Source organism: Geospiza fortis, unplaced genomic scaffold, assembly GCF_000277835.1.
Source record: "Geospiza fortis unplaced genomic scaffold, GeoFor_1.0 scaffold97, whole genome shotgun sequence".
Classification (NCBI taxonomy): Eukaryota; Metazoa; Chordata; class Aves; order Passeriformes; family Thraupidae; genus Geospiza; species Geospiza fortis.
The window spans coordinates 1,615,527-1,629,311 of NW_005054343.1; the positions used below are offsets into that span (position 1 = coordinate 1,615,527).

A 13,785-nucleotide genomic window follows, 5' to 3' on the forward strand; every position below is an offset into this window, starting at 1 on the left:
GGAAGTTTGAAACACCAGACTATTTGCATGCTTTCTAGCTATGGTATCTACAGCATCTAATTCAGGTAATGCATTAAGCATAAAAGGCAAGACCATGGCTCAGGCCATCTGAATGTCACAGCAATCAGGTCACAGGCTTTTATCTTCAAAAGCACAACCTGTTTTAATAAGAGAGTGTTGAAATATGCAGAGTCCTCCACAAATAAGCTACTTGAAGTTAGTCTTGTGTAAGATAAAGCACCCCAATCCAGCAACATAATTTCAGAGCTTGTGGCCTTACTTTACTACTACATTATGTGTCAGGAAACTGCTAAATAAAGAAACACTTACTGAGATAAAATGTTTTCACTTTAATTTAATCTGTGTGAAAGAGGCCATAGCTATCAAAACCAACAAAATAACACAAAAATATGCATACCTTGTAAAATACGTAATCATTTGTTAGCACAGATTATTCATAAGTCTGATTTTAAGCAAAAAGAAAATTTTGAATACTACTAATACAAAAAAATCCCTACTCTGTTAACCTTTTACCTACATTTCCAGCAGGTTTACAATGGTGCCTCAGAGTCCTCACAGGCTGCTTGCTATCAGCTCAACTCACAGAGCAAGTCATTACAGCCTGAAAGACAAGGTTGAACGTGCTTTCCAAATTCTAGGTTTTAATTAATGCCATGACTGCAACATTTCCCAAAGTCTTGATATAAGCACAAGCTCTCTCTCAGTGTTCTATACCTCCCCCACTCCCACTCACCTCTGTTTCAAGGACGAACTTTCATTAGCAATGTGATCTTTAGCACTGGCTCTATTGACTGTAATGCTTGGTACTGCTCTATTTACTCAACACTACCTCATTGTTTGTAGTGCAAGCTTAACCAGTTGTAGGAGAATAGCCAATGACTGCAAAATTAAAACATTTTTTTCTAGTAGGTTGTTTCTCAAGTTGTTTTTTTTTTTTTTTGTAGTAATACTCAGGGAAATAAAAAGATGAGGCAACACCAAAAGAATGAAGAGAAACTTATCATCCACAACCCAGTTTCCTGCATGATTTTCTCATACTCCTGCCTCTCCATTAAACTTGTACTGCAAGAATATCATAAGCATGGACTTTCCTGAGTAATTGCCTTGAAATCTATGAAGTATCTTTGCTTATATAAGAATCCAAGAGATTCTGGATCAAACCCTTACAAATATCAGCAAAAGAAAGTCAACCATTCTTAAATTGACTCTGCTTTGCTTTGTAAATGGGGGAGTGTTCCCTTTCTTGTACAAACATGCTTTCACAAATACATAAAGGACAAGTGGAATTAGATCCCTAAATCAGCTTGCCTTCAATCTCTCAAACTTTCAAGTTACAGATTAGGGCAAGCATCAAAAATTGGTAATGACTCATAAGGAAAAATGAGACTGAGATAAATAATAGTTATTAGATATGATTTTAGCAGTTCACAACTGAGTAATATCAAAATTTACACTTGGCCTTCCAAGGGATTCAGATCTGCCCCACACAGAACAAGGACATTAATGGTTACACAATTTGGATGTTGCTTCCTCTTACAGAGCTACATCCTCCCTTTCAGGTAAGTTACATCTTCCAAAGCAAGTTCCTTGTGACTGGAAAGACTTGACATGAGTTTGTCTGAATGTGAAGCAAGTCACAGCTTCTTGTGATCAAATCTTAGCATCTGAGACTTATAGAGAAAGGATGTTGATTTAGATTTCCTTTTGTTTCTTTAAGCATAACCACAAGAGCAGCAGTTTTCTTCTGCACTTCATATTTACAAGGTGCTATCTCACATGCTTTACAATAATATGAAGTCCTGTGTAAGTTTAATTCTGTTGTAAGAAATAACACTCAAGCTACCAATCAAGCAAACTGCAAAACTCTGTCACAGTCACATTCTTGTGACAATTATGTATTTCCAACTCTGTATCTCTCACAATCCCCCTCCAATCCAATGATATTTTATTCTAGAGAATCAGTGTGTTATACAATGTCTTGTGTATTTCTTAAGCTGCAAAGTTAACTTAAATCAACTTTCAGCTACAATAAGGTCTGGTTACACAGCAAAACTTCCATAGGGTTTTTTTCACTTTAATTTTCAAGTAACATTATTATAGTTCTACTTTCCTCTTAGTGCAACTCACTGCAACAGACTCATCAGGCAAGTAAACATCTTTACAGAAGTTACAGCAGAATTAATTTCACACACTGCCAATGTCGACCCAGCTCACTGTAATGTTAGAGTACCTGCTTACATTTCTCTAGAATAAGAGCCAGAGAATGGAAACCTCACTGATAAAGTTCTGATTTGAATTCAATAAGAATGATAACAAAATTCAGAGACTGTCCTAGACCTTTACCAACAGAACCTTTCATTTTAAGCTAAACAGGTGCCCAAAATCATCACAGGACCCAAGTTTTTGCAAGAAGGAATACAACTGTTTCTTAACCTTAAGTTTCTAACCAATATTTTAGTGTTAATAAAATATCCTTTTCTCAATCTTTTTTTGCCCACTGCAGCTCTGCAAAGAAAGGCAGCAGGAGGAAAGAGAAACCAAAATATTTTGAAATAGAAGTTAGGGGGAAGTGAGAGAGTTGGTTTTAGCTGTTTTGTTTTGTCTCTCATCAAAAGGGGTGATCATTTCAATTTCAATTCCCAATACCTTTTGCTTAATATTATCCCATAACTCACATCTACCTTCACAGCATGTGGATTTAATGAATGAGGGACAAATAAGCAAAACAGCTGTTTGTGAACAAAGCAGGAACAGAGGCTATTGTATAGAAGTACACTGGAGCAAGTTGTGAACAGTTTAAAGAACAGCACCACAGATTTATCAGAGCAAAGCACTGAAACATGTTTTGTAGAACAAACATGACTTCTGACTCAAGACTCTCCTAGAACACATGTCAAGGTGTCTTTCAGAGCATCAGTATTTCCTCCTTTTTATTGGAATAAGGTTGTAGCTAACAGAAAACATGATATCTCTGCAGGAAGGAAAAAACTTTCCCAGAGCAGAGAGGAGATGGCAAAGACATGAATGTGAGGGAGAATTACTGTTTTTGTTTCTAATTAAGAGACATCAAATTTTCACTTTTAACCACAGAAATTGTAAAATGAGACAAGATTGACATTATGATGCTAAAAATTAATCTTTAATTGGCATTTTTAGTTCTGGCTACAGCACTGCTTTGCTAGCAGTATCAATTCCAGTAACTGTGCATCAGTCTGAAACCCAACTGCTCAGCAAAGAAGTGCTACAAGAGTTTGATAGAGACATTGCCCTCATTTGGCAGCACTCAGCTACCCAAGGACTTCATATATAACTGAAGAGTGTTGGTTTATTAAAAGGGGGGAAAAAAATCAAGTAAATCAACATACAGATTGAGGAAGTGCGCAGCCCTTTCAAAATGCTACGAGAGGAAGAGAGCAACAGCACAGTCTTGCAGACAAATCTACACAGAGTTTTTAAAGCTGCTTCCATGTTAACTTCAAGAACAGGTAGAAGTACTGCACACATAATTACTACCAAAATAATAGAATTCAAATCATAGTATCATTTATGTTGGACAAGATCACTGAGTCCTACCATTAACCTGTTGATGTTGACCACTAAACCATGTTGCTAAATGCCCCATCTACATGTTAAAATCCTTTATGCTTCTTTTATTCTTCAGCTACTTTTGAAAACCCTGACAATAATTCATTAACACATTTCCAGTGACTTTTTCAGTAGCTATTTAGAGCAAGTTAGAGGAAAGAAGTTCAAAGTCTCTGAGGATCATGCAATCCAGCAATCTTTGTATTGAAATGCTTCTACCCTCTATTTTGCTGTCTTTCAATGACATTTTAAAAAAATGCAAGAACAATTTCAAGAGAAATTCAAGTATTCAGACATATTATAGGTGTGGAAACATCCAACTGTATTAGTGACACAGTTTACAAACATGGCACAACATCACTCCCTGGGAAGACTGGCACCTCAAGCTGTTCTGAAAGCTGATAGTAAAGTTTATTTGTCCATATCTGCTAATCTCAGACTTGGTAATTAATTTTTACTGTTACACTTCACCAGAAAATGTGGCAACATCTGCTGTCACAAAAAAGTCTACTTATATCTTCAAATCACTGGGCCAAATTATTCACTTCTCATGAATATTGTCACTTCTAGTTTTAAGAGAAGATAGCCCAGCTTGCCAGGGCTACCATAATTTTATACCTGTAAGGAAAAGAATATGCAGCTTTAGACAAATTCTTTTACTAATTCTCTGCTCATTCAGAAGTGAAATGTACCTAAATACATGAACAAAGCAAGGGAACCTTCCTATTTCCTACAGGGAATACTTGAGGAATTCAGATAAAGTATTGCAGCTTTTGGAGAAGCTAAGGTCACTGTTTCCCACACAACATAACAGAACATAAGTGCTACCAATAACAAATGGATTCACATGATCTACATATGCATATTTCTGTATACACACATATATATATTTAATGTACATAACAGAAGAACTGTTTATGCTATCAAGCATTTTCTGAGTTTTTTGAGGGAACAGATTTGAGTGTTTCAAGAACAATGTAATGGGCTACAGACCTGGGTAGAACTGAGAATTTGTAAAGAGAAAAATAGTTTATCTAGGCCATCAACAATAGAATTGCAACTAAGGTTCTGAAAAAAAAAGTTAGCCATAGCTCAAAGAACAATAAAAATCCACACTGCAACATCCTACAGCTACAGGAAGCATTAGCACATCCTTAATTCCCCACAGAAAATACTGATGATATTCCAATAAGAAGTATGCAACATAATTTAAGCAATCCTCATCTACATTTCTCAGTGAAAATAGGGAGCTATTGGGTGTTAATAAATGTGAAAACTCTACATAAGGCTACCTGTACATAGGAAACTCAGCCCTCTGTAAGAGCAGGAGTCTATCTCTTACCTACCCTGAGAACCTGAAGGGCCTTCTGTCTATCAGGAAATCCTCATCACTCACTGCTGACGCCAAACCAAGGTCACAGTTTCACATAAATTGCTCAGTGCCCCACCTGTCTTAAAATGTTACCCTTCTTTCACCCACTCCTTAGCGCTATGGCTGCCCTTGGGAAAACTTCCTAATGTGCCGCATGAGCATCAGACAGAACCACTCCTAACCAGAGCTGCCTTCAGCTCCGAACAGTGCCCTGCTCCAGCTCAATCTGCAGCCCCAAAGACTTTTGTACAGGCAGAATGCAGGAGGGAGAGCCATGTAGCAGCACCTGCCTAAGTGAAAGGTGCCACTGAAGTGCTCAGGAGCAGAAACAGCTTAAGCTGGTATCGCCATCAAACATGTTGGATCATGAAAACACAACCAAAGGGTGTAGTTTCACAGGATGTGAGCTTGGACAGCAAAGCAGTTTTAGGTTCCCACCCCATCTGCTCATTTCAGTGATCCTGTTTACAGCACAGCTTCACAAAGGGTTTTACTGACACAACAAAAAGATGGCAAAGTCTGGTGTAGGGCCAGGGGAGAAGCTGGCTTCACTGCTGAAGCCAAATCTTGTGAAAAGACACCGTAAGTGTTTGTTGTGGAAAGAACAGCCTGTCTGGTAACGCTTGCCAAAGATTCGCCAAACACCTGCTCCAAACCATCAGAACTCAGACCCAGCAAATACTCCAAACTCTGTTAGCAGTTTTATTGAGGTGATGCAGTCAACAAATAACCTGAAGTTGGAAGATCAACTGTAAGACTCAAAAAAAAAAGCTACCCTGCATTTTCAAATTTTTCTTCAGTTTGAAGACTGAGAGGTGTATTAAAAATAAAATTTAAAAATCATTTAACAAAAATGAAGATGCGACAGCTGGCAAGGGAGCCAAGAAAACTTTCTGCTAGCACTTTGTGAAGAAGAAGCTGCAGAACAAGTTTCTCTTAAAAAAAGGGTTGTAACCGGTTTATCAGGTTAGAGGAATTCATGAGGTCTTCCACCTCTCCCCCCATCCCATTTGTTTCCAAAAGCTCATTTAACCAGCTTGTTTCTTGCTGAATTTGCTGAAAATAAATTGCACCTGCAGCTCAGCTGGATGATCAATAGGCATCCAAACATGCTTGAGGGAACTGGCAATTTGCTATTACCTGATAAAGTGGCAACCACCCAGTATTTTCAATTTGAGCATTATTTAGGGGAGTAGTGGGGGTGAAAGGCCCAGCTTTGTCTCTCTCTGGATAAGAATATGAATCAAAATATTCACTGGTGTATCTGATTCAGTATATTCAATCAGCAAGACAAGGAGAGTCTTTTAAACAAATTTTTAATATTTTAATGTCAACCCATAAATTGAAATTGAATGTTTTTAGTAGGTCCAAAAGTAAAGCCAGGTCTCACATGAGAATGTCTCCCTTTTTATGCATACTGTCCAAAGAAAGATGGTAATTACAGCTAAATACTGCAGACAGTTCTCCCGCATTATTAGCTCTTCTTAGACATCCTTTTACAGGAAGACATGCAAATATTGCCTTGCAAAAGGAAAGTAACATGTCTTAAGGCAAGTCATGCTGATTCAGCCAGGTTTTCTATATGGGAGGGATTAAGAAATCCACAACACTTTCAACTTCATGGATGGGATCTTTAACTTAAGAGTCCCCGTGGCTACAATCATAGAAGCATATGAGGATGGCAGCTTTTTGATGACAGAGCAATGGGGCTGAGAGAAAGGCAAAGTTCATTTTGGTTTTGCTCTTAAAAGCAAGGTTCCATTCCTACAAGGTTTCAGAGAGCAACCTGAGAATAACTGCTCTCCCTTAAAAGCTTGCAAAGCGGGGAACTATAAAGCTACAGCAATTAACTAGAAAAATATAAATAACATGCTAAACAAGCCAGTCCTGTGATTTGAGGATCTGAACAATGAAACTGGCAAGAATGTCCCAGTCATGCAGGAAGAAAACTATTCCCTTTGGTAAGTAGTGTAGTTGATACATGTTTAGAGGCTTAGATCACAGGCTCAAGAGAGTTCCAAATACACACTTGAACAAGAGATCTCCCACTTTGTTAAATAAAAATCCTCAGTTTTCTACTCAGTAGCATTTTGCAACACCTCAGCAGCTGTGAGTTCACCATTACTGGTCTCACATCAGAGGTAAGTTATTAATGCCATTTTGAACTAAATACATCAAGCAAGGGGCTCCCAAAGGGCACACATTTTATAATTTCAGGTAACTATTTCCCTGGCATTTGTACATACTCCACCCCCACAAAGGAAAGCTATCACAACCCTGCACATCACCTATGAGAAAATACAGATGGACCCCATAACTGCAGTAGTACCTCTGGAATCAAATGCTTGTTACCCTGGACAAGTACAAAACCTTGCAACACAACATACAGAGCATATGCTGCAGCAAACAGCTTGGTTATTTGGGGGCAGTGTGCTTCAGGACTTTACCTTGTACAATTACAACAACCAAAATTTATTGATAAGGAACCCTATTTCAGAAAATTTCAAGACAAACTCAAGTAGTAAGCTGTGCAATATGTAACATTTTAAGAATATGAAGTAAAATTAAAAAGATGGATTATTTGATGAAGTGCCTGGTTAAAAGCAGAGTAAAGACTTGACCACAGACTACAGGCCTTTGGTAGACCCCATCATTGCTGGAAAGTGAATTATACAGCAATAGAAGGAGACTTTCTGTGGTCAGGGGAATAACTCCAGACCCACAGAAGCTGATCTGCTGTTTACCAGCTACAAATCATTGATTCAGAACCACAGAATGTTTGAAGTTGAAAGAGGCCTCTGAAGCATGGATAAAAGTTACAATGGATTTGTGCTCAGTGGTTCTCACTTCCCTCTACGTGTAGAGATTGGGAACCCAAGGCAAAAAACCAGAAGCAGGCACCAAAACTTTCATTACATGATTGAGATATGTGCTAAGGTGAGCAATTTTCAGCTGCATCATCAATTTTCTACCACAATCCAGGCAGGGTGTGGAAAGCTAATTTCATGTACTCTATAACATTATCTCAAATCAAGGTACAAGTCTACTTCCTTTTCCTCCTCCATTTCAAATAACCACTTGAACTACCTGTTGCTTTTGCTAATCAAAATGCTTAACTGAGAAAGAAAAAAAAACCTGTATGTGTTGTCACCTGATTCATCCTTAAAATACATGATGCAATTAAAATATCCGTGGATTTGTCTTCAAAAATGCAGAAAACAATTTACTAATAAAGAATATGGAGTTTTGCTTTTTGCCACCACTGCAAGTGGGAAGTTGAATTAATTCCCTCCTAATTCCCACAGGAGTCAGGACCAAGAGCAGAAGGGAGAAGAGTTTAGGTAAGGTGTGTTCCAGAAGACTTATGATGGAACTGGCCACATCACAACAGGCATCCAACAATTAACAGCAAAATCATTATTTAGTTGCATAGATATGCAAACAAAAAGGAAAAAAATTGTTGTTTTTCAAGAGTCTCTACCCACCTACACACAAAGGTAGTATTTCCTTTTATTTGCTAAAGCAGACCCACCTACGGTGCAATTTACAGCAATAAGATACAATCTCTCATAAAGTATTGGGTATAATTAAAGTGTGTCTGTTATAAAGGTAAACAGAGTGTACTAGGCTAAGCTGTTCCAGATGTCTTTAGTGCAAGATCTGGGACAAGATCAAACCTGCAGCTGCACATTTTCTCAGGGGTTATTATGGAGCTTTAAAAAAAAAAAAAAAAAAAAAAGAAAAGAAAAAAAGAAAAAATCACCACTTGGTCCTGGATTCCAACTAAACAAATGCAAGCAGAACAAACGCCACTGCAGCCAATGCTGACAGATTTTAAGCCACATAGAAGTTACATGTTCAAAGACACTCCAGAGTGTAGTGTTAACCATGCAGTATCAAAGAGGGTTAGGACCAAGTCTGCCAGGTTATCTGTGTCACCAGAAATTACAGCAACATGAACCTGTTCTACTGCCTAAGCAAGTTTCTGCTGAAACACACCTACGAATGATTCAGACAAGGTGTGGAAAGGCAGGTTTATATGTTACACAAAAATGCACTATTGTATTTTTCCATTCAAGCACATTTCATGCATAGAAAAGACAGTCAAAGTAAGCAAACTTTTGGGAACTGCATTATGTGTGTACTATTTGCACTAAATTTTTTAAGTAGCTTAAGTCCACTTGAGCTGTAAGTATCATACAAATTTTAGATTTACTGTCTCAATGCGATATTAAACAAGACAAAGAGCAAAACTACAGGCATCATAAAATAATCAAACCAAATCACTTTATGATCCACTCATTTGTCTGGAAAAGAGTGATACACAACAAACATATTGGATGTTACATTAAAGATTTTGAAGATTTCAGCTGATTTTAAGAATAACAAATGAGAAAAAGTTTTTCAATACATATTAGAGCAGTGAACCTGTAGATTAGAATGTACTATGTGAAGTTTGAAAGTTTGATTAGCACTACTTTATTAAGCAGGACTCTTACTGGCCTACTCTTTCAAAGCTTAAGAGAAACTTGGAATAAAAGTAGACCCATCAAAAAAAACCAGAAATCAGATCTTCCAAGGACTCACAGCATCAATTCAAATAATCTGGTATCATACACAACTGTTTCAGAATTATGGAGTTCCCATTTCAAATGGTTCAGGTCTCTTTTGTGTTAGCTTAAAAACAAGCATAAAAACTTGCTAGTGATTTCAAAGTGAAAGACAAAACTAAAATCTGTTTCCTTTTTCAAATCCATTAAATCTCATTCACAGGCTTCACTCTGAAGAGCCCCTGCTCCCAAAAGCAGCACCTCACCTGTTGAAGAACCCGGTCCAGTGGTTCAGCTTTGCCCAGTCCCTCTGGTGTTAAGCCACTGACTTCGCGACACTGGTCACTTAGGTCCAAGTTGTCTGCTTTCACCAGGGATTTGTGTAGTGTCCCTACCTAAAAACATTCAAGAAATTATGGACAAAAGTGAGGAACAATCGAAATAGCTCTTTCTAGCACTGTGTTGAGACTGCAGAAAAATCAGAAAGGTGCAGTATCACCTCCCGATAAATGCCAGGAGAAAACGCATTTGTCTATTTCACAAATCGAAACCTTTGGCCGCGGTTTCTCTCTCTCCCACCCCGGAGAGCCACGCATCCAAGCCCATTTTCATGGGAGGCCTTTTGCAGTTAGCGCAGACTTTTGCGGGAGTTGTTACGTACAAAGGGAAGATCACTTAATATTAAGGCAGTTTCGTGAATCCACTAATGAAATTGATAGTCCTGTTTATTTTATCAAAGCCCTTCATCTCTAGAGGGTTATTTATGATAGGGCTTTTGGGGACGAAAAAATACTAGAGATGGCTTTTAGGTTGGCCTAAGAATTAAAAGAAGTCAATATTATCTTAAAAGTTATCCAAACATCGGTTAAACAAACAAAAAGCAGGCCCAAAGGGTCCAGCGGTGACCGTGAGCCGGCTCCCAGGGAAGCGAGCACGCTCGGAGCCACTCGGGGGAACTTTTTGTTTAAAAGCTTCAAAAGTCCGTAGACATCCTCGAAGCTACACATGATTTAAGGCGGACGGGGCAGTGGGGTGTGGAAGCGGCCAAACTTTCTTGAAAAGTTACTCCTTCCCTGAAGACGGAACAAAAAGGATCTTCCCGAGCGAGCGGCCCGGGCAGGGGATGAGCCCCGGGCAGGGGCCCCGCGCCCTCCCCTCCCCTCCGTTCCCTCGGTGCATTTGTGAAATGAACAAACGGCTCCGGGCAGGCGGCGATTCCCGGCACAGCCCGCTCGCCCCGCGCCGGGGAACGCGCCCTCGCCCCGGATATCGAAGCCATACCTTCTTGTTCTGTAGATCCACAACTTGCCACACCAAGAGAATTAGTTCCCTCTCATCCGAACCCAGTTTAGCCCCATATGCACCAGCTGTTGCCCCAAACAACACCACCAAAGAGTCACTGTGCGAAGCCGTCATGACCACAGGGGGAAACAACTACAATCAAAAGCAGAGGTCAAAAAAAAAAAAGAGAGGGAAAAAAAAAAGCAAAAGAAAGACACACTAACAAACAAGAAAAAAAAAATCACCCAAAAAAATCCCACAAGGCTCACCCCCTACCTCCAAGTAATCAAAGGGAAAAGGAGCGAACGAGAAGTCACAATATAAAGAGGAGAGAAAGAGCTATTTAGGATGTTGGGTGTTTGAGAAAAAAAAAAAAACATGGAGAAAAAAGCTCCCATCTCTACCTGTTCCCGGTGATCTCCTTCCCGGGGCCGATTGGGAGGTGAAATTAGCAAACTGTGGGTTTCTCTCCCTCTGACATCATGGCAGCTCAGTCTGGGCTTGGGCTTTTTTTTTTTTTTTCCTCTCTCTTTTTTTTCTCTCCTTCCCTCTTCCCCTTCCCCTCTCCTGAGTTACCTGCCCTTGATGCAGCTCATGTGACTCTAGTCAATCTCCCAAAGGGACAAGGCCATTGGGCCTCTGGAAAAGGTGTAGGAGGGACGGAGGGAGAATCAACGCCTGGCTGATCCGGCCTGATTGGTTTTTGAAGGAGATCAGAGGCAAACTCCCTCTCTCTGTTGAATTCTGCCCGCAGGAAGTGCCTCTACCTGCTTTCAGTTCAGCGGCTCCCGGCCGGCGCTGGGTGCGGGCTGTGCGCGCCCGGCGTGCGGGGCACTCGGGGCTCTGTGCGCTCCGACCCGCGCCCCGCTCGGCCAAATCTGAACAGTTTTCGTGGCTAAAATACAATCTATGACTTAGCATTGAATTCCACGAAAGAAAAGTCTTTACCTGCTTCTAAGTAATTGCCCTTTGTGCAGGTTGATGTATGTGTATCCAGCTACCGACACCAACGCTAATGTGTAATGAAAGTGTAACATTCCACAGGGATTTTTAAGGGCTATTACAGGCAGAGAGTACTTTGCAATTTGGGCCCTGTCTTTCATATAATTTGTAAAGATGGGTATTAGTGAAACAATTCTTTTTGTTTTGAGAAAGGATATATCTAGGAAGTTTTGCAAAAACACAGTGTAAAGACCTGCATTTTCCCCCCTACAAGTGCTCGATAAGGAGCTGTCTCCCGGGCATTAACTGCAGACCAAGGTGGGCAACTTTTCTCCACTCCTCTCTCCTCTTTCACTGGTGAGACTACAACGGGAAACACCACCTAGTTCAGCTGCTATGAAAACACTCCTGCTCAACAGCAGCAGCAATATTTGTAACATCGGGGACTGAGAAAATTTTCAGAGATATTTTCAAACTCAAATTGATTTTAAAGCAGAAAAAAAGATCAAAAGGCTTCTAAACTCTTTTGAAAGTTTTTTTTTTCTGCTGCCACCACGGATGAGTTACTAATGATTTTTAAAGGCCAAATGCTGCAAGTTAGACTAGTCATAATTATTCTTTTGTTTAATTAAGTCTTCAGTTTATATTTCGATATTAGTGTTGTGTTGAAACAGAGTTTTTACTGGATGAAAATTGGTACTGCTCTTTAGCTACTGACGTCTATCCTGGGAAAATGCAGAGCTGGGCATTTAACTGTGAATATCTGATGGCTTAAATTATTAAATCACATTTTCTCATCTTTCAACATTCCAATTTTATAATTGATTAATTAGAGCAGTTATTATGGACCTCCTTCTAGCAAGCACTGATTCCCAATCCAAACACCACCAGCAAGACTAATTCCATTTATTTCAGTAAAAACAAACTGCAGTTCAAGGATGCTGTCCAATGTGAGGTATCTTAGAATTCACGTGTTACAACTATTTGCCTGACAGAGGCCATGCAGGAAACCTTGCAAAGGTGCATCTCACTGAACATCACAAGACAGTTAAACACCTCTCAGTTGGTGTCTCTGCAGCTCACGCAGCTGCCTGAGAAGCAATCCTGGAAATACTTTGTTGCAGAAAGGGCAAATTCTTGAACAAAGTTGAAAACTTCAAGATGTAACATGTATATATTTATATATTCCAAATATTTTCAGCATTGTATTTTCAAGCATTGCTGAATTTATGCCACATCTACATTTTCCTCTGTCAATGCATTTCCAGAAGTACTTGGTAGAATAAAACCCCATTCATTTTCCTTCTGTTATATCCTTTGGATAGAGTGGTAATGAAACAATGTAACAGACTGTTATTGAGTGTGGGATGATTCTTATCCCTGAAGTCTTTAATAAGGACCATAAAAATGACTGCAAGTGTGAGAACTGTTCTTTTCCCAACCTGTTCCCCTCCTCCCAACCTCACACATATATATGGAGGTGTTTGGAGAGAGGCAGTGTTTGTACAGATAAGTGTAAACACGGATTAAGTGTAAATACAGATTTTAACTGTAGCTATGTTCACAGTAAAAAAACCAGGCTGCGCCAATTTAGCTGTCTTCATGAGGATGTCATTTTGTAGCCCTAATATGTGAATGCTTCATACATAATGGGATTTTAATTAGCAGATTTCTATAGAAGATCATACACATGATAAATTCTTGGCCAGGTTGACACATATGCTCACAGGCTCCAGTGAACTGGCTCAGAGAATGCCAATACATATGTAGTAGTCTTTAGGATCTAATGTGAAAGAAAAATGGTTGTAATTCACTCAGAGCAACATGTCAGATTAAAGAAATCCTCCTCAAATCAATGCCAAAGACCCTTGAAAATTGCTTGGAAATCTACACGTGGTATTGAAGGCTGGTGAGCCCAAAATCTTCTATGCTTTTTACAATTATATTAGTTCATCTCATAAAACGTAGCCTCTCTTCATAGAAAGCCCATCTGGTTTCTACTTTTAGACTGTCTTGACTCATATAATTCTACTG

General features: G+C 39.3%; 1 protein-coding gene across 1 annotated transcript in view; it reads right to left on the reverse strand.

The window, feature by feature from the left end:
- Positions 1 to 11,317, reverse strand: part of ESRP2 (epithelial splicing regulatory protein 2) — a 42,470-nt gene extending 31,153 nt beyond the window's left edge. Inside the window, 3 exon segments of the mRNA XM_005422726.2 lie at positions 9,795 to 9,923; positions 10,810 to 10,962; positions 11,214 to 11,317. Of these exon segments, the coding sequence (XP_005422783.1) occupies positions 9,795 to 9,923; positions 10,810 to 10,944 (264 nt within the window). The 5' untranslated portion in view covers positions 10,945 to 10,962; positions 11,214 to 11,317.
- Between the last annotated feature and the right edge of the window lie 2,468 nt (positions 11,318 to 13,785).